Source organism: Syngnathus typhle, linkage group LG5 (assembly GCF_033458585.1).
Source record: "Syngnathus typhle isolate RoL2023-S1 ecotype Sweden linkage group LG5, RoL_Styp_1.0, whole genome shotgun sequence".
Lineage (NCBI taxonomy): Eukaryota > Metazoa > Chordata > Actinopteri > Syngnathiformes > Syngnathidae > Syngnathus > Syngnathus typhle.
This window is the reverse complement of record NC_083742.1, coordinates 16,134,154-16,158,549: the sequence shown is the minus strand read 5'-3', so window position 1 is coordinate 16,158,549 and position 24,396 is coordinate 16,134,154. Positions and strand designations below refer to the sequence as shown.

Here is a 24,396-nt window from a genome sequence, read left to right as displayed (position 1 = left end):
CTCAAAAGTGCAGTTATCTTAATTGAGTTAATTATTAGTTAAAAGGTTGGCGAGCGGCATCCAGAATTGCGTATGTGTCAAAGGCAAGCATAAATCACTGCAACTCCTGCAACTGATCAAACACTCGTGTGCATTAAATGTTGTTGGGCTGTAACCACACCAAGATTCCATTTTTTTTTTTCATTTTCCCGCTTCCTGTTAAAATACACCCGTCAGCCAAAAGTATGCATCTGTGAAACTGTTGTTTTCACCAGGATGCAAAAAAAGGTGACAAGCACCCCCCCCCCCCCCCAATATTGAAAGTTAAAATGAATTTTTTTTTTCCAGTCTTTTTCAGATTTATTCTATATAAAATCCTTTGGTGTTATGCGACAACAAAGATGAATGAATTGCTCAGCTTTAGTTTCGATGTTCTCATGACGTGGGCAGCTGATTTGAGAGCGCCGCAGAGGTCACAGGGGTCCGCTCGGGGTGAATGAGTGAGGGAGGGGCCGCTCCGAGCTTGAGGCGGCGGTGGTCCGGCTTTCGGCAACCACTTTAGTTTTTACTGGAAAATGTCACCTCAAGGCTTCTTAAAGCTTCCTCTGTCCTCCCCCTCATTAACATTGTAGATTTGGTTTTTAGCGCTCCATTCAGGAGCGTGTGGAAAAACAATACACATTTGAATATCGTAATCCCACCCTGTTTTGCGGGGAATAGGGAATGAGTCTTGCTGAAAATAGCCAGAAAGACTTGAGTAAAATTCTAAATTGGCTTTTCTGGTAATTGTCAAACTTTCTAGAACAAACCAGTGTAACACAGTTTGAACACTGCACTTGTCATGGTAGGCAATAAAATCAAATGTTTAAAACGAAATGTTCTTAAACATTAAATGTAATTGTATTACTCCTGTGCCAAAACATTCCCTTTGTCCAAATGAAGTTCCTCACTTCACTGGAACAGAGGAACTATGCACCGTGATGCGCCAAGAAGGCGGCAAAGCAATCAATGTTTGCTTTTTCCCTGAATGAAGTGTTTATATTCACTTCAACATAGTTCCTTGGCCGATGGTGCCAAAATAGTTATTTTCCTGCTTTGGCCTGTTACTATTCTATATACAGAATCTCAATTTTTAAATGCACTTTGAGATTTTCCTTGACATTCCTCCCCTGGCCGCCGGACCGAGGGGTTACAGCGTCTTGCTTTTTGAAGTAGACATTTGCATAATCAGATTAGGACCTGTTATTGTCAGCCGCCTCTGCCATCACGGGGTGCTCCAGAGGAAAGAGGGTCTTGTCCAGCCTAACAATGGACCACCACTCCTACCCGAGCCAGCATCCCCCCCCCCCCCCCCCACACACACACACACCCTCAGCAATCCTGCACCTGCATCCCACCCAGCCGCCCGACTCGCGGGCCAGAGGAGGAAGAAGGAGGGCATCGGGAGCAAGGGGGGGCTAGGGGTGAGCTGGGACATTTAAACTCAGTGAGTGTGAATTGGCTTTGAGCGGATAAAGAGCTCAGGGGCCTATCGGCCGGCGCCCAAAAACTCCAGAAATTCTTTTCTCTGCCGAGAGAGCGAGGGGGCTGCCCGCACTGATCTGGCCCATTGTGATAACGGATTCAGGCGGCGTGCGCGACGCTGATAAGGAATAGCGCTCTCAATAGACGATTACCCGCACGCACGCTTGGGAGAGAATAGTCAATCAGGCGCTCGGTGGCGGCGACCCAGACACGTTTTGGTTATTTTCACTTTTGCCGTTTCCCTAATGCGTGCACGCTGTAAATGACAAGCATTGGCGTAATGTTTCAAAAGCTTACGATGTTAAAAAGTGAACAGAGAAACTGACGCCGCTTGTAGAAATTGTCCATCATCGTTAAAAATGTAAATATATCGCAAACTATGATCCCTGAAAATTTTCAATATTATTTGAAAATAAATTGGTGAATGCTCTCCATGATTTTCACTAACAACCCAGGCTAAACTTCAGTTAGGAGCGGCCATCCTCTTTTTTTTTTTTTTTTAATTATTATTTGTATTCTTTACGTATCTGCTAAACTACTTGTGCAGTTATTGTGTGTGACTAAATGTTTTGGCTCGCAATTTAAAGACGATAAATTGACGAATGGGACAACGCCTATGTTGAAAAATCCGATACACAAGCAGTAAGACCAATTTAGTCCTTTAAGTTCCAACAAATGGCTACGTGATTAACTGCGCTAGCAAAACGTGCTTGTTGTGATATGCAAATGTGTCATCTTGCCTGCTACCTAGCTTAGCATTGTACGCCATTAGCTCATTTCACCATGAAGAGGCAAACACGTCTAAACGCGCACGAGGCGGCCGAGGCCTTTTACATGATTTGCGCGTTGTTTCGGCCACGCCACAAAGGAGTCAGCTGTCAGATTTCACAAGACGGCCGGTGTGTCCAGCTGCCCTCTGCGCCCTTTAACACGCCATTAGGGCTGCTTTAATAGCGCTAACTGTTTACTCTTGGGCTCAGTCGTCGTCGGCTGCCTTTTTAGAGGGCCTCAAAGGACCACCGCCACTGTTTACGACTGCACCCGGGAGATCCAATACAAGACTTGCATGAGAGTCGCTTTGAGTCATTCATTCCAAAAGCTGGTGATTCTTGTCGTATATAATCACACAATAACTTTACATTTATACTATTTTATGATTTCTTACCGTCATCGTAGTATTCTTTTATTCCTTTTGAATGAATTAATCATGAGTAAAATTCCATTCAAAACTAAAATAACATCTTAATACTACGGGAAATTCCAAATTAAATTTTTAGATTGTTTATAAATATATATAGGACACGTTAAAGGTAATACTGAATAATGATGTTTGCATAACTTTAAATATTCTTGTTACAAACCTTAGCGACCCATGGAAATTTGCAACAACAACAAAAATCACCTGTTTAATTTATCGGCACAAAATTTGCTGGACAGGAAGTCGGCCATTTTATTTTCAAGCACCCATTTTTATCGGAAATATAGGACTTGAGCAATACAGTAATGCCCCATGTATCCTGCAGGGTCGCACGAGGGTTAAATACTCGATAGTCCGGGGCCACTGAGGCTTTAAAGAGGGCCGTCCTTCTGCACGTTTGCTGAACTGGACAGCGCTTGACTCTTGGGTGACTTTTGGGGTCACAAGTTAAGCTGCCTCCATTCAGGCCTGTGGTCAATGGTCAGCTTTGTGCCCGTCACATTGTGCTGGACTTACTGGCCTAGTTAAGCGCAAACAATAGCAGGCGGTGGATACTCCTAACTTTAGCTTAGCTCCAGCTGTAGCATTCATGTCCTGGCTGTCATTAATTATTTTATTTGATCATTTTTAGTCGTAATATCATTTTTAGAAGTAGGTGTATTTTTTTTTGATAATATACAGTAAATCATGGCTTAATTTGAGACCCCCAAAATACAAATCAGCCCCCCTCCACAGTCCAAGCCAACCCCGCCTCCTTCCCATACAAAAATAAAAACGCTAATGCTTGCAAACGTGAGCCGAAGGCACTGATTTAAGGAATGTTGGGCAGAAATTCCTCATCAACAAAAAGTTTATTCAATAAATAGTTCAAATAAATAATATTTCTTTCACAACAGAAATAAATTCCACAAAGAGCTATCGGAGGCTAATTATGTGAATTAGCGTCACGACAAACAAAAATACATCAATCTTTGGCGAGATGAGTTGCAAACTGTACAAAAACGAGTCCTCACATCTTCAAGAAAAAACAACAGTGCAATCTCGTCAGTCGAGGTGAAAAAAAGATATAAAAGTGCTTTTTTTGAGGGGTTCGCGGCGATAAATGTCTTTTTGTAGACAAGTCGCCCCCCTTTTTGTAGACAAATACTGTACCTAACAAGTCATACATCCATGCACAATACAAACACAACGCTGCTCATGTGCAGTCCTCACAAAGGTAGAATGTCAGACCCAGTGGGTCTGCAAGTCCGTTTGCGGCAGTGATCCTACCAGGGCTCCGAGCTGCCACAACTGGACCCTGGCGAGGAGGGCGCTTCGGTGTCACTGGCCAGCGTCCAAGGACGCGAAGGCGAGCGCAGCTGCTCCATGTTGCCGCGCAGCAGCGTGAGGAGGGCGGCAGGGGCGTGCTCGACTCGCCCGCCACCACCGCCGCCCTGACTCTCGAGCAGGCGCGTTAGGAAGTCGATGTAGCGCATTGCCAGCCGCAGGATCTCGTTCTTGCTCAGCTTCTTCTCGGGCGGGTGCGTGGGGATAAGCTTGCGCAACTCGGAGAAGGCGCTGTTGACATTGTGCTGGCGCCAGCGCTCGCGCGTGTTGGTGAACACCTTTCTGGTCATGACGGAGGAAGTGATCGGATCTCTGGTTCCTGTGCGAAAACAAGCAAGTGTTGTCTCAGTGACTTCCTCAGATTTGAATATAAAACGTTTTCCAATTAAAATCACCCTTTTTTTTTTAACAATGATCAAATGACAAAAACATTTGAACCCAAATTTGTATGAAAGCACGTTATGACACTGGCATAGTTTTGGTAGGATTAATTTGGTGTCGTTTTGTGGGTTCTTGGTGCCAAGGAACTGTTGAAGTGAGGAGAGGGGTTTTATTTTGTAAATCCATAGCACTGTCCAAAGGAAAAGTAGTGCTTTACTGCCGTCGTTTGGCAGCTCTAAGCAATTAGAAATATTCTGGCTCAAATTTGATAGTCTCGTACGTTTAAGCACTGCACATATAGAGCGTGCACTTGGAATAGCTGGTGAAGCAGCATGTGGCGCATGAGCCAAGTTTGTTTTGGAAAACATTGGTTTACAACTGAAATTTAAATAATCAGAAAAAGTTCCGAAATTCAGTAGAAAAGGAAAAAAAAATGGAAGGCCAGATTTTTCTGGGGTCAAAAATTGTAGAATGTTAGTGCAAATTAATATTGATTTTCAAATATTGAAAGCGACATTTTTGACACAATATTGAACGTGATCAGCAAAACGGTTGTATTCATTTATATTTCTTTATTTATATTTGAGGCATGTTTGAACGATTGCATTTTAGTTTCTTCTAATCCTAATTTGTTTCATTAAGTGTCATCAACGACGATCGTATTTTATCAACAAGTCAAAGTGATCCTTACCTTGTCGTCAAAGTTGTCCTTTACGGGTCATGAGCAGACGAGCGGAGGGAAGAGCCAGCTTTCGACACTCATCCAGAAAACAACACTGCCGCATGATTGCGTCTGACATTTTATAGCGGGCTTCTGAATGACGTGGTCATTGTGTGACGGGAGGGGAGATGGGGGGGGGGCGGGGCAAGGGGGGGTGGTCAACGCCCCCCTATTAACACCATCACACCGCCCATCTATTATGACCACAATGAGGCACCTTCCTCATCATCATCACTTATCGCTGTGTGAACACTCTCAAGCGAGCATTCTCACTCACCTCCTCGCCTCCCCCGATAATTGATATTTTCATGACGATTATTATTATTTAATAGCGACGCAATTTGAGGACATTCATCAGGATGACACTATTGGATTAATTTGTGACAGGTTGCGCTTGCATTACGCAATCCTGTCGCGGCATTGCAAGAGGTGTGTTTGCGGTGATGTGCTTGCAATCATTTTTAACAAAACACAGAATTCTCAGATTCGTTTATTTATTTATTTATTTTTTCCCCTCGGTGTGAAAAATTGACTTTCCTGTAACTGAGACATCTTTTCTTTCTTCTCCTACTGCAGTCGACACGTCGGGACAACCCACCGTCGCAAAACACCATTACGCCGTTAAAATGGCCGCCAGCCTCGTTTGAATTCAACCCGATCGACCCACAGAAGGTAAAAGTAGCACATCCAGATTGACAGGTGAACAATATGTGTTTTGTGTGCCACTGTGGTAATCCTGTCCAGGCCCCCACACATAAATTAGCCAGGAAACGCTTGTCCACGCTTACTAAAAAAACAGCCCAGATTTAACCAATATTTTTTTTTTTTTTTTTTACACCCTTCAAGTGTTGTTTGAAAGACACAGCCTTCCGTGAGACTCTCTGTGTGGAGTAGGAATTAGCATAATCTGATTAAGGGGCCGGGATTAGCCCCCTCGGGCCCGTTTTTTTTCTGAATCAGCCATTCATGGGCGACGCCCTCGCGGCCAAGAGGCTGCACCTGCAGGCCCGACGCCATCGCGCTGACCCTCCTCATGCCAAATATTGGAGCGTCTTCTATTGTATTGTATTGCTGCCCTTTACCAGTAAAGCGGTTTGTTGGACATTTTATAATAAGTAGAATAGTACCTAAAGACACGAATAACTTTACAGAATTTACGTTCATATTCTTTATCCTCTGCAAAGAACAACAGAACCAACATTTTATGTGGTCATTTCTTCCTCATTGGAAAAGTTTTCACCTTCATCAAGTGAAGCTTAGCACTAAGCGCATCACACTTGGTAACACGTTTACGACCTTGTTCCGATTTGGATCGAACCCTTTATTTCCCTCCAACGCCGTCCATCACCTGTACGTGCGACACAGGTTGATGGATGCTGGCGGACACTTTAACTGCGGCTGCGATCGCTGATAACGAGGCGACCTTTACACAGGCGGCCCCTTTCCCACCGTACAATCAGCACGCCATTACGTCCGCTGTTTACCCATCCGAGCATTTAACGCAGCTCTTTGGACACGCCCCCCTCACCGCCCCCCCCCTCCTCCTGTGCCATTCAACAACATTGTCTCTGTCTTTTTTTTCCCCCCCCTTGCCTGCGTCACAGGCTCGTTAGTTGGTTATTGATGCCGGCCAGTCAGTGTGGGATGAGCCTGTCCGGACTCTCCCAGTCCAAGTCCCCAGGGGTGGTCTTTGTCTGGAGGACTTGTGGAGGTGGGGGGGGGGTGGGATTGTGATGGGGCGGATCATTCCTCTGGGAGCTGCTTGACTGCGCTGGCTGGTAAAGATAAGCGTTCTCTCTCCACATGCTTAGGTGGTGATAAGGGGATTGCTGCACTCCACACTTGAATGTTTTTTTTGACACACTCAGCGTTTTATTGTTTAAATGCACAAATACAGCACAGGAAAACAGTATGATATAAATACAGCACCGTTTTTAAATACAGCAACTGTCATTAATATACTTTAGCAAACCAAACAATTGTGAACGTGCGAAACATCACAGTGAACGCCGAAGCGGAAATGAACAGTTCATTTAAAAGAGTTTCAGTCTGGTCTGTCCGTCTGTTCGTCCGGGCACCTTCTCGTAGCTCAGCCGGCTTTTTTTCAGAGGTGTCAGCGCTAAAGAACGCACAAACATAAACAGGATTATTTGTTATATTAATATTTATTATATTTAAGATTACCCAACCACATTTTCGTACCTTTCTACCAACCCACCTATCGATTCAAAATCTTACCAACCTTACCCATTAACCAATCTGTTTTCATAACCATTTACCTTCCTTTGAATATAACCATCAATCAACCAACTACTTACCTGTCTACTCACCATTTTCCGAGTCCTCTACTGTCCACCTACGACCATATCTCACCTATTCGAGGCAAGTCTGCCGCATCTTCATTTCTCTTCCTCTCTTGTCCCATCCAGCATCTCGACCCATACATCACTGACGATCTCCCTCCCGTGTGTGAACCTGTACCAGTCGGACCACCTCTCCTCAATGGGCCCTTTGAAGGTGGGCTGAGGAGGCTGAAGGTGGTGTCCAAGAAACTCGGGCCTTGTTGCGACCACTCGCCGCTTCCCCTCTCTATCATCATTCCCGCCACGCTGCTTTGGCCCATGCTACCTGTTAGCACCGCTTTCTGGCTGGTTTTGCCCTTCCAGAGATCAGCTCCTGACAAGCCACTAAGCTCCGGTCTTCCGGCAGGCCATTTTGGGTCGTGAGTAAAAAAAGTAGGTTCTCCCTGCGAGTACAAGCTGTTCTCTGTGTCATCTGGGGCCAAGAGGAAGCTGGGATTGGTGCTAGGAAATAGTTCTGGAGCGGGAATGGACATCTCAGGTGGTGGAGGAAGAGATTGAGCAGTAGGAGGAAGTGAATGGATTGGACCTGACCGGGCTGGCTGAGCTTCATACAGGGAAGTGATGTTGCTAAACAGCTGACAAAAAAAAAAAAAGGTATCACTATAAACTAAAAAAAAAAGAAAGAAGAGGAGCCCATACGCATCTCCATTTATTTCAAAATTGAAATTATTCTGACATAGCCCTTATATTCTGGATGGTGCTGTGTACCTATTGAAGTGTCCTGTGAGCATACCTTCAGGACCTTGTGTGGCACCTCTGGCAACATCTCCACCAGCTGCGTCAGAGAGGCGGCCAGTAGCCATGGCAACGAGGGCGCCCTTCTGAGCATGAGCTGAGCCACCAGCGGGTTGATGCAGGGAAAGTGCAACAGGATAAGCTCCTCCTGGTGAACATGGGGGGGGGGGGTAAATGGGGTGACAAATAGGAAGAGGTCACGTGGAGCTCACCTGTGAAGGCGTGCCAGCCAGCCAGTCTCGCTCAAGATAGTCGACAGGATTGCGAGCGCTGGACATCAGGCTGAGGAAACAGATCTGTTTGACCCACCCTGCCACTTCCGCTACCTCTGATGCAATCAGCACCTATCGTAGGTAGGAACATTCCATTCTTATATCGCAGAAGAATCCACACAAAATGGCTCGGTACCTTGACATCCAGGTCCTCCAACTTCATGCCGAAAAGCACTACTGACGAGTAGATCATCACCAAGTTGCTGAAGGCTTCGCTGGAGAACCTGCACCGACGCACGTTAACTTGAACGCACACATGTTGCAGCGAGATGGCAACACGAGTCGAGAATGTTAAAGTGGCATTATCCACCTCTAGCTGCCAGTTTCTACTCCTCAAGAGAACTGATCAGATCAAATGTTGAGCAACCTGAGTGGAAACTGACCCTCCTCCTTTGCTGTCCGGGTCGTGGAGTATGATCCAACAGTAGTTGTACTGCAACGACAGAGCGGTGAGCCTCATCACAATCGCCTCACAGGCTCGCTCCTCACACAGCTCCTCCTGCTCCTACACACACACATATGCAAAATATGGTTACAATAATACAGGAGTTCAATAGGTGGCGTGTCGGTCTACCTGAATGACGATGGCGGTGCTCTCGTCCACCGTGATGATGGAGTAGTAATTGGTCCCGCCCAGCATCTGCAGGGATGGACAGTGGCTTCTCTCGAGTAGCTTTATGTTGAATCTGCCATACCAGCAAAAACAATTCGAGGTGACCAAATTTTCTAATTTCAGTATATACCATAAGCGACACTTACGTAGACTTCAGCATCTGCGGCAGGAGAGGCCGATCGAGGAGCGATTCCGTCACCAACAACACGTACGCCACCTTGTCCTCGAAGCTCTCCTCGCTCTCCTGCTCATCTGTGAGAATAGTCAGAACAAAATCACCTCCCGGATCAACTAGAACGGGCCGAGCGAGTCGCATGCTTACCTCCGCTGGGGAGGACTGTGTCGAAGGTGAGGTGCTTCACTCTCCTTTCCTTGCAGACGGTCGCCCACGGAGAGGGGCCCGGGCTGTCGTACTCCACCACCAGAGAAAAAATGTCCCACGGGAAGTCCGGACCCAGATGCTGCTCATACACCAGTACACACCTGCTGCCCAGAACACTATACGGACCAGGTAAAGGACTCAACTTAGAAGTAGGGCCTAACAGCTATGGAGTTTTTTTTAGTTCGAGACCGATTCAAATTATTAACCGATTAATCGGCCGATTAAGAATAAAAAATATATAATGAATGAAATAATGTTGCCAGCCTCGCCCACAATTCTAAACTTTTTAAGTGCATGAGCGATGATGTTCTTACCCACCTTTTAACAACTCTAGCACCGTTCAGTGTTCTGCTGTCGTTATCGGGGTGAACTGTACATACAGCTGCAGAGATACAAATAGTAGCTAAACACTGTCACGGTATTTCATGCTTATATAGTAGTACTGAGTCAAGAGTTCTCTTTATTTTACTATGATGCGGTTAACAGCTGACCGAAATGCAAAATTCACCATCTCAACATAAGAAACTGTTCAAATGTTCCATTGGCTGAAAGCTCAATTAAGAGTCTAGTGCCGCCACCTAGTGTGCAAAGTTGTCAATAACATGTTAAAACTTACCGGTCAGTTGTTTCAAGCTTTGCACGATTGTGGACATTCTTTGGTCACAGTTATGTGACACGATGATAAGAATCTGCAGCAAAGCAAAAGTATCATCTTATTGTAGCTGTGAGGGTTTCAAACTGTTTTATCTTTCTTCCCAAATACTGACTGACTTTGTCATGCAGCCGCTCCGCCACCAGCTTCTGCAGCTCCAGCAGTTTGACGTCGGATTCGTGGTTCCTGCCCCCGAGGTGTGAAATGATGTGCAGCCTCCTCAGCAGCCGAATCAGACCCGTGTCCGTACAAGTCTCCTCTGCCTTGCTCAGGTAATCTAAAGCGGAAAAGTTTATTGGTCCAGGCGAGAATCAAAGTACACAGCAATGTTGTTACGAACCCACGGCAGCGCTCAGGTGACACTTCAACAGCAGCTCCTTAGCTCTAACCAGCGTGTGGATAACAAGCACCTGGTGGAACAGCGGCTCCTCATCTGCAGGCAACACCACGTCAACAGCGCCGCTTTTGAACGGTTCTCTCAACATCATCCTTCCCCTGAGTCCTACCTCCTCTCGCCGCTGGGGTTGCCCTGCGCGTCGCCAATTCTCTTTGTTTGAGCACGTAGCGCGTTTGGTCCGAGGCCAGGCCCTCAAAGTCCCTCCAGGTCGGGAGATTGAGGCCCAGCTCTGTGGCTGAGGACAGACGGGGCCCGGCCAGAGACTGCAGTTCTCGGTAGGCCTGACGCTGGCTGCCTGAGGGTGACATTAAAACACATCTTGAGTTCTTCTGGAAAAAGTTCATCTCTATCCTGACACATCATGTCTTGTCTCTGTATGGCAAGTAAAAGCGGGTTCACCACCTACCGGTGGCTTGGACTTGAATCACACTACTTTGGGGCGCATCCTGAGCAGCAGCGGTCATCTGCCCTCTAGTGGCGTGTCCTGACGCTACAACTGCAAATAGAGAATTGGTGGGGCGCTTCCTGTCTGCTTTGCGTGTCTGCCGAGGAGTAAGCCGCACCACAGAGAGCCTTTCTTCTTCTTCCTCTGGTGCTGAACAACACACAAGATCACAAATTCGAAACCCAGTAAATCCCTGGAACCAACGCTCCGATCTGCAGGCCGTTGGGAACAGATATATTTCATACAGCTATGTTTATATACAGGCATATATAGGTCCCATTCGCAAATGTACATTATCACCCATAGGTGATTGATTTCCGTATGTCAGCATAATTTCAATTTTTTACAGACTTTATATCAATGTAAAAAAGCTGAATTTTTTTTTTTTTTAAACAATAGCAGATTCTCGCAACACGTCACCTGCAGTGGGAGTGGACGCCTGCTGCGATCTCAGCATCATGAAGGCGGTCACCGGGTCGGTGTGCTGCACCGGATGAAGTCCGGCTGCTGTGACGACGCCTCTCTTGTCCGTTTTCTGGCTTCTGAAGTTGGCGTCCAGCTTAGAAGGAGGAGGTACGGATGACACTTGGACACATGACTTGTTAGCGCTTCTGTGGTCGGAGCTTGATTTGACTTCGTTTGTGTCACGAGCGAGCCTTTTTTGAGCAAACTCAGCAGAACTTGTGTAGTTTGGGACCAAGATGAGAGCAGTTTTAGACTCTTCCGGTTCAGGTGAAATACTTTGGAAGCAGTCTTGAGAGACAACAGGAGAAATTGTAGTTAGCGAGGATTTGGAAGTCCATGACGTCTGAGCTTGACTAAAGTTCTGTTATGTGAAGATTTTATGCAACACGTGCTGAAGAAAATCGAAAGTGAGCTCACACTAACCTAACACGTTGTTGAAGTCCTCGCGAGAAGGAACGTCAGTGGTCAGCCTCTCCGGGGACTCCCGCATATCACCAAAGAATTCTCCCATCTCCATTTCTATAGCCAAACTCTCTAGGGAGGTTGACTTCAAGGCTTCGTTCAGAGGCTCAAAGTCAACGGCTGCTTCTTCTACTTCAGGTTCTGTCAAAAGATACGAATTGTATCATGTAATGTAACTCAGATGTTACCCCGGGAAAATCTTGATTCTACCTGCAAAAAGCAAGCTCAGTACATAGTTTGGATGCTTTTCGGCCTTCCAAAGCACCGCCCTCAACTGTTTCTGAGATTCTGCTGGCACCAAAGATCTAAAGTGTCATAAAAATAAAATCCAGAAAAAAACACTACATTGACAGTACATATGTACAAAGTCTACAGATTGTCCCGTCATCACTCACGATATGCCCACTGGAGACAATTCTTCCCTCTGAAGGTCACGTGAGCTCAGACAGGGATGGCAATGACTGGTGTCAGCAGTTGGTGGCGTCAGAGTCACCTCCAGCTCCAGCTCCATCTCGGTCGGAAGCGTTACCCACTCTAAAGAAAAACAAAATACAGCGGAAAAATCTCGACCTCTTTAAGTGCGGACCTTTGCATTAATTTTACTTGGTCAGTTTGAAAACAAGTACCGCAAACAGACTTTCTAGGTATGTCCAATACCAGCACCGAAATACTGTGGTAAAACCAGTTCCAGATCCTGATATATTTATTTGTCTCACAATAGGGAAATTTGCAAGCCCAAGTCAATAGTACCGGTATAAGGCCTTGTTATATACCAAAGTCATTGTAGTATCGGACCAGTTATCGTACCAGTACCAAGTCCAGTTATATTACAGAACCACTACCAGCCCTTTTTATAGTCTCAGAACCAGATTCTACAACCCGACCCAAGTTATTATAATACCTGGACAGGCCCACTAGAGAGTTATAGTACCAGAACCGGAACATGACGTATGAACACCGGTGCTTCAGTAGTACCAAAACCTGAGTTTCTAATACCAACCTGGAGGGGTATCCTTCATCCAGTCTTCTTTGCCAGTTGATTCCACTGAAGGAAAATGGCAAATGTCCACTGATGCTGATTTATCTGGAGGACAAACACAACAAAACTTTTGTCATTTGTATGTTAAGGTCACCGACCCCTTTGTTACCTTTAAAAAGTGCTTCCAGGTCGGGGAGTTGCTCAGGCTCTTCAGCGACCACATTCAAACAATGACAAACACTGGAGAAACTTCTGGGGTAGTTGACGGTCATCATGTGATTGTCCAGAAGCTCGGGTAATAACAAAGGCTACCAGAATAAGAATGAGCAGTCAGTCAAGAGAACAAAACAACTGTAATGTGAGTTAAATTACCTCGTTTGGTGTCAGTGACTCTTTTGTAAACACCTCGGTGATGAAATCTTCTAAGTGCGCTTCATCACTGGACCTCTCGTAAGGCACGCAGTGTCTATAAGTTTGGAATCAGCACTTTACACTTGCATTCAAAAGCGTATTTATGACATGTATGTGCTAGATAGTGGTGGGAAGTAATGAAGTATAAATACCACACCGTGGCTGTTAAATTCTTTTTCAATTTTGTATGTTGGTACATTCCAGTTGGCACTTGGTGGCTTTCTAAGTCAAGTATCTGTACTACCCTTGTGCACCTGAATATTGTTTCCTCAATGACGGAGTCTCCGCTCATGCTTATTAGCGGGTCGGCCACCAACAGGGTCTTCAGCCGGGACACTTTGCTCTTCAGGGTTGGCAAAAGTTTCAAACTAGGCAGGAAATTGGCAGCCACCATGTCTTCTGGTAGGAGCAGATCTGCCAAAATCCAACAATGATTCCAGTGGCAAATTTTCCTTGCCGTACAAATTTATTTACCGTTGTCTTTAGTTCCAAAATCCAGCTGCGTAGTCAACCTGGCGAAGGTGTCCTCACACAGATGGGCAAGCTTTGCTGAGTCAGCCAGACAGCTCGCTACTTTCTCCAGCTTGCCCTTGACACTCCCAGGGTCATGAAATCTGGAGCAGAACAAAGCTGCTGTCATTCTAAGAACTGCAGACGTAGGGTTGTATTGTAAACAAAATCTGCTATGAGCCACTAGTGAAAAGATTCAAAACCACCGTTTGAAGGGCTACGTAACTTTTCTGTTGAGTTAATGTGTTGTGTTGTTTCTCTGAGGTCATCCAGGACAGAAGTGCTGGGTGAAAAGGTGGAAATGACCTTCCCTAAACAATCATCACAGTATAATTTTAGTAATTTAGTATAATCTTAGTCATTGATTAGAAAATAGTCTTTCAGATGTGTACCTTTGACCCACGGTTTCCTGTAGGTATCCTCCACCAAGGCGCCATTGTGAGGGTAATGGTCATCCTTGTAAGATATGTAAGGCGTGGGGAGTGCTAACAAGTCCATCATCACCGTCAAACTGTTTCTGTTCTGGAAGTAGGATTTATAGACATTTGTTTTATCATGTCATTTTTTTAGGTGTTTGTTCAGCTTTATTGTAGACTTAAACCAACCTCAAAGACATAATCCAGAGCTAGAAAGCTGGCACAAGGGAACATAGTTGTCTTCCACCTGTAAATATAACCAAATCATCTTAAACGTATTGGGGGGATATTTTCAATTCAATTAGGCTAATGCTAGCTAAGCTACAGCTAACAAGTATACAAAACGACACGATTGTCAAATATTTTTTATTCGAATATGAAAAGTACTCTGTTCTTATGGACTACAATAATGTCTAGACGCAACTTAACTTTTTTTTTTTTATGTTAAGTTACCTTCTGTTTTTTTCCTCCAAGTAGCAACAGATATCCCGAAATCGATGGCCGTCAAAGCTCGTCACGAGGTGAGACAATTTACGGCTGTGCTAAAAGTCCCCCGTTTGCTACGTTTTTGCAATACGTATTAACTTTTTCCGAACACGGCGCTAAAGTGTATTGTTGTAAATACTTAAATTATGTTACACTACCCGTGGAACCGTGGAGTGGAAAGCTTCTATTTCATAACACAGCGCTACGGTGTATTGTTGTAAATACTTAAATTATGTTACACTATCCGAGGAACCATGGAGTGGAGAGCACAAAAATACGCCTTTAAAAGCTGGTTAGCTTGTGACAAAGCGTTACTAAGATAAATACGGTACGTTTGTAACAGTTAAATTAAAATATAACCAGCACCATATTATTTGTTAAACAGAACAGAATATAATCTTGTCCACCAGGTGGCGGTATTAGTAGATAAGAAATTATGAACTATGAAATAAGAAAAACAAAGCCTACACATAAGATGTGGTCATTTTTTGTAGCTGTCTAAAGACAATGTAAAATTGTTATAAAATGTAAAATTTTTCCAAAATGGTAAACTCTAATCTGCCAGGAATCCCCCCCCCCCCCCCTAAAAAAAAGACGCCCCATTCATCACTGCTTGTTTTTAATTGTCATTCCATGATGATTCTATTTGTATGTAATTGCAGTTTTCCTAATATGTCAGGACAAGGCGCATCCTTTTTGGCAAAGTTACATTGCCATCAATAAGGTTTTCTTGAAGCTTCATCCATGGACCAGCAGGCGCTTTTTAGGGCTGTGTCGGGCTCCACAGTTGCTCATTTTTTATGTTCCTCAATCTGCTCCACCTCGCTGGACTCATCCACCACTTTGCCGTTGACCATCGTCTGAGTGACCACCTTGACAATCTTCCTGGTGCGCACGTCAGGGTCTTCTAAGGGGAGGGTGGGGGGACAAAATACGATAAAAACAATATACATAGTATGTATAGTTGTACTTAACAATTTATTGTGTAATTTAAAAAACATTTCTAGTAATTCAGGACTTACTTTTAGGAGTTGGAGGTTTTTCTTTCACCCTGCAAGAGAAGAAGCTCAGTCAGAACCAGTTTTTGTTTCTTCACCTCCCTCGCACGACTACATTTAAAAGCGTCCTTACATCTCCTCTCCTTCCAGCAGCTTCCTGTAGGTGGCGATCTCCATCTCCAGGTTCTGCTTGATGCGCAGAAGCTGCTCGTAGTCGGTCTTGTGGCGCTGCATATCCAGGCGCAGCTGAGACAGCTCATCCTCCAGCTGCACCAGCGCCACCTGCAGGCGGTCCATCTCCACCGAGTACTTGTGGCCCGTCTCCATCAAGTTGCCCTCCAGCATGCCTGCCTGGGAAACGCACAATCCAGGTACTAATTGTCCGTGTTACAAGGTAGTGAGTGAACCCTTGCTACTCATGGGTAAATGTTGGTCATGTTGGTTCATCAGTGACTTCTCGTCAAACAGACATGGCTATCAACACAATATCATCAATGTGATGAATACGCTCCCTTTGTGTGTGCTGAGCAAACATGAATCATGGCCAGTATGAGTCTACTCAAATTGTTTCCACGGTGTGTGTATCACCCCAGCGTCAAAATTATCACAGTGATTGATTGTAGCCGCAACGAACGTCACCAGCTGAGAACATTTCTCGATGCGACACAAAAAATGTTTGGGGAGAGCTCGGAAAAAGCTGTCAGGTTTGCTTTTTAACATATTTTTATTATTTATTTACTGCCGGTTACCTGCTTGCGAAGACTGTCCAGTTCTACCTCGAGCGCCTGCAGGAAACGTCTCCTCTCGCCCAGGTCGCTTTGGGCACATCGGAGCGCCTCGTTGCTCTCCTTTACCTCCGACTGCACAGCGTCCAGCTACACGCACACACACACACACACACACACACGTGTCGCATTGCACTGAACATAGGGAGTATATTCCACACACATAAAATCATCACTTAAAAACATATACACGCTGTAGAGGATTTGCATAAACCTGACCGACCTTCTTGAGGTACCAGGTCTCGGCCTCCTCCTTGCTCTTGCGTGCGATGCCCTCATACTGGACCCTCAGCTCGGCCATGATGGCACCCAAATCGGGGCCCTGAGCGGCGTCCACTTCCACGTTCACCTGCTCATTGCCCAGGCGGACCTTGAGGGAGCTCTTCTCCTGAAAAAAAACAACCCCCAAAAAACTCAATTTTGACTATTCCATAAGTATACCGGCCTTCCATGCTGTAGGCTAATTGGCCTCCAGGTTCTTCTTCTTGCATTGTGTGTCTACTTTCCTGCCTTGAAGGTGTGGCTGTACACACTTGATGTTTTGGAAGGTTTTCGTCACTGTCCAAACACTGCAGGTTTGATTCAGCCGTGCCACCGATAGCAAAAGCAAACACGGTGGGAGCCTTTTACAACCACAGCTGCCCGCCTTTGTACATACTTAATGGACATCCTCCTGGCAAACTGTAGCTTGAAAAACCCTTCTAAAGTACTTTATGGATGTTTGTGGACGGTAATGATGACATATGCGCTTCGATACGAGATACAAGTTTAATTTGTTCCGTGACCACAGTGAGTTCTGTAACTCCTGGAAATGCCATCGATTTGGAAACCTAACCTCGTCGTGGTTCTTCTTGAGGAAGTAGAGCTCCTCCTTGAGGCTGTCCAGGTCCCCTCTCAGCATGGAGATAATCTGATCGTGATCGGACTTGGCTCGCCTCAGGGCCTGGCAGTCGCGCTCGACCGACTGACACAAGGCCACCTCCGCCTCCCACCTGGATGGACGGAATAATCACAATAGTGTGACGACACTTGGCCAATTGGAGTGATATGGCAAGTACAGCGATACCAAAACCCCGATACCACTGCTGATACCGATACCAATGTTGATACAGTAACCGATCCTTTTTAGTATTTTGAAATATATTGTTGCAATGTCTCATAGGAGGTGAAGTCTTCACATGATGGTGGACATGGAATGGAATGTTTCAAATGGACGCATTCTGCCGCTGTCATTTCGCACAGTGGCGGAAAAAGTCATGAATCCACCTGGCTTGGCAGTCTGGCGCTCACGTGCGAAAATGAATACAGTTTGTGTGCCTCTCACTTGACCCTGAAGTCATCGGCCGCCAGCTTGGCGTTGTCGATCTCCAGCATGAGGCGGGCGTTCTCCAGCGTCCTCTTCCGCACCTGAGGGAGCCACACATTGCTGAGTCGCCTTGTCTTGTTTTTGCACAAGCAGATTCCAAGATCCTGACCTCTTGCCCGATGGCGTGCGCCTGAGCCATCATGTTGTCCACGTCGTGTCCTTTGGGCTGCCTCTCCACCATCAGTTGTTTGATTTTCATCTCCAGCTCGGCGTTGGACCTCTCCAGGGAGCGCACCTTGTCCAGGTAGTTGGCCAGACGGTCGTTCAGCCCCCGCATGGTCTCCTTCTCGCTGGCCCCCGCTCCCAGCCCGTTCAGGGACAGGCCGGCGCCCAGCAGGTGGAGCCCGTTGCCCACCGACACGGAGCGCGACAGGGCGCCGGCCATGGACATGGCCGGTTTGGAGCGGGCGCCGCTCCTGGCGCCATCCCTCACCGACACGCTAGAGAATGAAGGCTGGCGCACCGAGTAGCTGCGCACAGACAGCGTTGACGCCATCCTCCTGTGAATTCTACACAAACGGGCCAGTGTTAAACTGTGCCTTTAGTCTCATTTGCCTTCAAACGCAATTTTGAAATTTAAGCCTGGCTTGAAACCCCATATTTGAAATCAATCCCAGGCAACATAAACTCCTAACACTTGCTTTGAGACCTAATTTTGCCAACATACACTCAGAGCCATATTTGAAACTGTAACAGAAACCCGCAGCCCAGAAACCCTACTTTGAAACGCCAACCCAGGCTAGAAAGCCAAATTCAAACTCATAACCCTGACTTGATGCCTTATTTTAAAACCTCACCCTGGCTCGGAACACTCATTTCTTGTAATTCTATTGTTGTTCATTTGTTAGACTTACGCAATTGGTGAAGCTTGGGATCTCCTGGGCGAAGCGTCCTGGCCGTGGGAAACGGGGCTGTGCAGGTGAGTCTGGCTGCACAGGATCGCCTCTCAGTCCCTTAGGGTGGAGACTATGAGCAAGAGGAGGAGGCAGGACGAGGACGAGGAGGCAACGTGACACCCCGGAGGTGGAAAAAGTTGCCTTTCAAAATGCAACTTGGAAGAATAGTTGATTGTTAGGTGATATAAATGTGAATTGAATAACCGGATTGACATTCGTATCAAGCATTTGGCGATGGAAGACGATACACACGTGCGCTCCAAAAACTGACCCCCAGTGACACAAGTACTTAAAGGAAAAGTTCAGATACAAATCCTCTTTCTCTGTAGAAATGAATGGGAATGCCATTAATCCGTTCTAGCCTCACCAAATAAGCAAGAAAAACATTTGGAGTGTATTTTTTTTTAAATCCGAAAAAAAATCACTCTATGATATTGTACTTTATGAAGACATACAGTGATGACATAATGATGTAGAATTTTAAAAAAATTAACCCAATTTTGTAACACTTTCTTCTTCACTTCCATGGACATTGTGCTGCTGCCTGGGTTGGCCACCGGGGACACTATGACGGATGGGCATCTGTGCACAGATGATAAAGAATATATGACTGTGAGTACTATTTTACATTGAATGTCTGAATTTGTCAAGGCACTGTTTGTCTTCAAACTTTTTTAGCGTTTGCATTATTCTAACAGTCAGTAAAATGTATATTTTTTCAAATATTTTGTAGTTTTACTACAAATTTCCAACTTCTGATAAATATGATAGAAAGTACAGATGTCAGTTGTCAAAACGTAGAGAGTAAAGGTAAAAGTATCGATACTCGAGTAAAGTACACTGGTCGCATATTTGTACTCAACAACGGGTTTGCACGACGGGGATGTGAGAAGCGGGCCCTGGCGCTTGGAACAAAGGTGCCAAAGAATGAGGAGAAAGCAAAGACCCCTGAGAAATGAAAGGGCGTTCCCGGCCTGAAGTGCAAAGCAGGTTTTGCGTGCACAAAACGCTCACACGCAGCCATGTTGACTCTTTGCTGTTCAGGCCATATTGACTTTCATTTCCTGTAAGATATCCATCCGTCACCACAAAGCAGACAGGATTTACCTAGCCCAAAAATTGACCATACTGGCTTTATCAATAACGGGAAACAAAATCCAACAATTGGCTTGTTGTATTTCATTATTTCATGCAATTACATGAACTTTAGTATGATATAATGTTATGGTATCAATGGTTAGTTCATACTATTTAACACTGCCATATTCAACTAACCACATAAAAATGTTAACATTACCTTTTTAATTAAATGTATTCTTTTATTTATATTTGAAATTAAAAATGTTGTAAAAATGTTTCACGCAATAGTGCATAATAAATCATTTATATTGAGTAATTTTTATTTTATATAGTATATGTTTTTAATAGAATCATCCAATTTAAATCTAAGTTGCTTGTTGCAATGACATCAACTTTAATGTAACTTAATATTGTCTGTCTTTAGCTCTTGTGTTTTTATCTCTTTTCAAATGCTACAATATAGTGTATATATATATAAAATAAAAGTGCATGTACAATATATTTTAAACTTGGCGTGAGAGTACAGTATAGGTTAATAAAAAAAAAAAGTGTGTGATACCCGTTTTGAGTCTCCAGGGAAGATCGTATGACCGTGACTGACTGACCTGATTCAGTGACTCACCTACAGTAACTTCCATTATTTACTCAATCGCATTCGCACACATTTGTGCTATTATTAACTTGCATTAGTCAGAGCAACTCAATAACCCAACACCAAATTAAGTCTTGTGTCTATATTTCTGCGCTAAAAAATTAAATGCCTTACCCCTATTGGCTGCCTGCCCCTCTCTGCAGTTAAACTGACTAAGAAAAAAAAAACATAAAACATCGCAGCACCTTACACTTAACAATAGTAGAAGCAGAATTATTCTTCATGTGTCTACATAATTGAATTATACTGCCCCCTGGTGGTAGAGACGATCACACCAGATGGATTTTGTTTGCAGTGTTTAATTATGATACACCAAATGTTAAATTATTTTTGTATTGTCTCTTCAGCTTATCTCAAGAAAAGGCATCAGCCAATTGACGACTAGAATAGAATAAAATATTTGTTTTTCAAGGCGCTTCTATGTCCAGACACATATGATCTAAAGAACGGAACAACTGGATTTGTCAAGTAATTATGATAGTGATCACCTTAAACCAAAAAATAAAACAGATCCACTAGAGATACTTAAGATAAAAAAAACTCAGCAGCACATGAGCCCATCTCAGTATTTGTTGTATAATAAATGTGATTAGTGTGCAATCAGGACTGTATTCATCAGCGCTGGGTTGCGCATGGTGGCGAACTTGCAGGGAAGATCCTGAGGAACCATCAAAAGCACCCCAAACGCTGGATTTCCACGTTGCATGCTTTGACGCTGATTTGTTTTGTGCAGTGTAGTGCTGGCAGGTGGTCCAAAATTGCCTGGAGTGGATCAGACAAAATGGACGCCTTTTGTGTTGATGTTAGCGTGGCGCTAATTACGACTCATTACAGCACAAAGTTTCAAACAATGACGTCAGTCTGATTATTTTGCTGGAATTACAAAAAAAAGATGAGCTAGCAACACCACTGACATTTGTAACTTGTCAATGTAATAATATTGTACTTTATCCGTAACATAATTGAACCAATCATAAGTATTTATATATAAATTTCCACGGCATCATCGTCTTATTAGCTATCAGTCGCTGAGACAAGTGAAGATCCTTTACGTTGAGAGCGCCAACAAATTGTCAGATCAATGGCCATTAGACGCACGTATCGATCACCCACAATTGCTGGTGGTAATGGGAATGTTTAAGAAAGTCACTTTTTACGTCAACGCCATACTTTTAAAGACAACCTCGTCTTTATTCAATATCGATTCATGTACAAGCAGCTGTTGAGTTAACGCCGAGTGCTACTTTGACTCCGTTTTATCACAAGAACAAAACGACGCTGATGCGCTCATCAACAATACAAAACGGAAAAACTGCACGGTCGGTTCAATATCTTTCTCTAAACAATTTTTTTTTCTTAGAAAATATTCACAAATAACTGCTTTTTTATGCGCCGGGCATTCTTGACATTTTACAATCTGCTTTTAAGTCATCCCAGAGTTTCTAATGAAGTGTTTTCAGTTCTTGACACCGGGGACTACGCTATTCTTATTCTGTATTGCCCCTTTTGATACCTTCACCTCTCGCGGGCGTTGTGTGGGCATCGGTGGCACTTGCTCTTCAAACCTTTGACCGTACGTTATCATGACAAGTAGAAGCAGAATGTCAGCGACTGGCAGGCATTTGTGGTAGAGCAAGACCAGCATGGCTCAAGTGTCCTGGTCTAGCTGCAAATGCCGTGAAGGGATGGCCTACAGGTAGAAGATGACACAAATGGTTGATGATTTAGTTGCTTGATGTGGATAGATAGAGGAGTCAGGTAGCTAAGTAGATTAGTTGGTACAGGATGTTAACCCAATGGGTAGGTAAAGGTTGTTGAATCAAATGTCTTACTGTCTGGGTATCCGTGCCGGCCCAGTAGTTGTCTGTCCAAACTGGTGAAAGAGGAAAACTGGCTGTGGTCTTCATCCTGAGAGATGGAGGAGGAGGAAGACACTTTGGCTAGTGAGAAACTCTGAAAAGGGAATCCACTAGCAGCAGGAGGAGGAGGTAGCTTTTTGTGGCGAGCACGGCAATTCTGGAACCAAACCTGCAACCAATCAAAAGTCCATTTCATTTGAGTTAGTTTTTTTTTTTTTCTGTAGGTATCAAACAATTCGTACCTGTATGACCCGTCGACTCAGTCCCGTAATTTCCGCCAGTTTCTGCAGTGTCACAGCATCAGGGTTGTTGTCCTGGGCAAACTGGCTCTGCATCACCTGCACCAAAAAGACCAATGGCCAAGATAATGATCTATGAGAGTTTATTTGTGAAGTTTACGTTCTAAGGTCAAGTTTAAGGTCTACTGTGGTCAAGTTTATAGCGCCACCTACCTGCAGCTGCTCTGCCGTGAAAGACGTCCGCGCCCTCTTAGTAGGTTTGGGTTGGCCGTCCTGGTCGGAGGGCAGAGCCCCCTCCAGGGTCAGACCGCTTCCTTCAGGAAGAGCACAAGTGTGTTGACTGCTACGTTAGCTTCTCATGCTAGCCGCTATACGCTTAGAACGTGTGGATTACCGTACCGTTTTGTGCGGCCCTGCGTAGGTTGTCCAGTACGGCATCATAGTGGGCGCGACAGAGCACCCTGCCCTCCACCAGGCCAAATTCCTCGCCTGTGGACAACTGGCGTTTGCAGGAGAAGCAGGCGAAACATGCCAGGTGGTAAACGCTGCCCCGCGCACGCCGTACCCAGTCACTGGGGTACACCTGACGGCCACACTGGGTGCACTGGGTTCCAAACCTGCTACACAACATGGCAAGATTGTTAAATGAACACTGTGGTGCCTTGAGCTAGAAATGCCCCAATTGAAGAGTTTTTATAATTACAACCCGTGGCTTGGTTGATTGCTTTGTGACAAGCAGCGGCACAGTCGCCTATGCATTTTAAGACTCGCACAAATCCAGAAATGAGAACACTCGCCAGGAGCTGCTGTAGGTCACAACTCACACCCAAACACTCGCACGCAAATTGAATTTGGCTCTCCGTGTCCCTCCCTACTCTCTGTAGATAGCAGTTTATTTCTCAGCATTCATTTTTTTATTATGTTTGTACGGTTTTATATATGGTTGTTTGTATTTTTAATGTAGCAGGTTGTTTTCGTTTCAAACTTATCGTAAAAGATTCGCTTAAAAATAAATGGCTTACAAATGAATCAAAAAAGACACCTATGTCAAAAACTCTCTGTAACTTTTACAATTGATGATTCTTCCATGACACATTCTACACTTGTATCCACTGAATTCCTCAGCATATCACTTTCACACACATTTTGCACACAAATTGCATCTTGTCGTTTCCTTTTGTCCTACCTGAAGTAGTCGAGCTTGCAGTAAACTTGTTTGTTCTTAATGTAGCAGCTGCTTTGCTGGCGCAATGAAGTCCTGCAGACGGAGCACTCCAAGCAGCCCAAATGCCAGTGATGTTCGTTCACCTTCAACACAAACACACAAATGTTGATTTGATGTACAACCACGGGCAAAAAGAATAAAAGATGGCGTGTTTGTACCTTAAGCAGGTATCGGTCGTGGATGTCCGCGCCGCAGCTGGCGCATAGCTGCGGCCGCTGCTCGGGCTTCGCCGGAGGAGAGCAGCGACAGGCGACCCGCGGAGGACTGCGCACTCCAGCCTCCTGTTTCACCTCCAGCTTGGACTGCAGCGGAGGTGTCCGTGTTTTGGAGGTGAACAGTTCATTTTATCTATACTTTAAATGTATTTTATCTTAAAAACATGAATGTAAAATTGATTTTTATATATATTATACTTATAATGTATTTTGCCATTATACCGTATATGAGAACATGTAAAAATGAAAAATCAAGTATTTTACTTGATCTATCTAAAAGATTTATTCAATAAATTCAAGTTGTTATAGATTGATAGATTGATATGAAATGTACAATATTTGCTTAAATTTGTAGTTGATAAAA

The 24,396-nt window shown here is 44.7% G+C and overlaps 4 protein-coding genes across 5 annotated transcripts; all 4 read right to left on the bottom strand.

Annotated features, from left to right (window-relative positions):
- Positions 1–3,620: 3,620 nt before the first annotated feature.
- tal2 (T-cell acute lymphocytic leukemia 2) lies at positions 3,621–5,170 on the bottom strand. The gene is made up of 2 exons (XM_061279698.1): positions 5,100–5,170; positions 3,621–4,346 (listed from the first exon to the last, which is right to left on the bottom strand). The coding sequence occupies exon 2, from the start codon at positions 4,315–4,317 to the stop codon at positions 3,967–3,969; it is 351 nt and encodes a 116-aa protein (XP_061135682.1). The 5' UTR covers positions 4,318–4,346; positions 5,100–5,170; the 3' UTR covers positions 3,621–3,966.
- Positions 5,171–7,162: 1,992 nt separating this feature from the next.
- Positions 7,163–14,465, bottom strand: LOC133154034 (protein shortage in chiasmata 1 ortholog). Its single transcript, XM_061278418.1, is given in 25 exon segments — positions 7,163–7,248; positions 7,503–8,067; positions 8,226–8,378; positions 8,416–8,571; positions 8,636–8,723; positions 8,883–9,004; positions 9,074–9,185; positions 9,259–9,364; positions 9,435–9,610; positions 9,813–9,876; positions 10,111–10,183; positions 10,266–10,423; positions 10,487–10,579; positions 10,653–10,838; positions 10,950–11,138; positions 11,409–11,573; positions 11,877–12,056; positions 12,126–12,220; positions 12,311–12,449; positions 12,916–12,999; positions 13,064–13,202; positions 13,267–13,360; positions 13,560–13,719; positions 14,208–14,337; positions 14,421–14,465. Coding segments are annotated over 25 exon segments (3,558 nt in total).
- Positions 14,466–15,332: 867 nt separating this feature from the next.
- krt1-c5 (keratin, type 1, gene c5) lies at positions 15,333–18,844 on the bottom strand. Of its 2 annotated transcripts, none has more exons than XM_061278962.1 (9): positions 18,721–18,844; positions 17,976–18,375; positions 17,825–17,907; positions 17,336–17,492; positions 16,724–16,888; positions 16,465–16,590; positions 15,849–16,066; positions 15,740–15,768; positions 15,333–15,624 (listed from the first exon to the last, which is right to left on the bottom strand). In XM_061278962.1, the coding sequence occupies exons 2-9, from the start codon at positions 18,360–18,362 to the stop codon at positions 15,509–15,511; spliced, it is 1,281 nt and encodes a 426-aa protein (XP_061134946.1). In that variant the 5' UTR covers positions 18,363–18,375; positions 18,721–18,844; the 3' UTR covers positions 15,333–15,508. The 2 variants fall into 2 exon arrangements, with proteins under 2 accessions (XP_061134946.1, XP_061134947.1); XM_061278963.1 differs by having other exon boundaries at positions 15,333–15,621.
- Positions 18,845–22,098: 3,254 nt separating this feature from the next.
- Positions 22,099–24,134, bottom strand: lhx6b (LIM homeobox 6b; the record flags this gene model as incomplete). The annotated part of the gene is made up of 7 exons (XM_061278417.1): positions 22,099–22,184; positions 22,327–22,522; positions 22,596–22,691; positions 22,806–22,906; positions 22,992–23,212; positions 23,779–23,900; positions 23,976–24,134. Coding segments are annotated over 7 exons (981 nt in total), but the record flags the coding sequence as incomplete, so codon positions are not given.
- Between the last annotated feature and the right edge of the window lie 262 nt (positions 24,135–24,396).

Excerpts from the sequence above, each read along its gene's own strand:
- tal2 (XM_061279698.1), bottom strand. The coding sequence starts at position 4,317 with ATGACCAGAAAGGTGTTCACCAACACGCGCGAGCGCTGGCGCCAGCAC.
- krt1-c5 (XM_061278962.1), bottom strand. The coding sequence starts at position 18,362 with ATGGCGTCAACGCTGTCTGTGCGCAGCTACTCGGTGCGCCAGCCTTCA. Across the intron at positions 16,067-16,464 it reads TGGACAGTCTTCGCAAGCAG|GCAGGCATGCTGGAGGGCAA; the intron begins GTAACCGGCAGT and ends TGCGTTTCCCAG. Across the intron at positions 15,625-15,739 it reads AAAACCTCCAACTCCTAAAA|AAGACCCTGACGTGCGCACC; the intron begins GTAAGTCCTGAA and ends CCCTCCCCTTAG.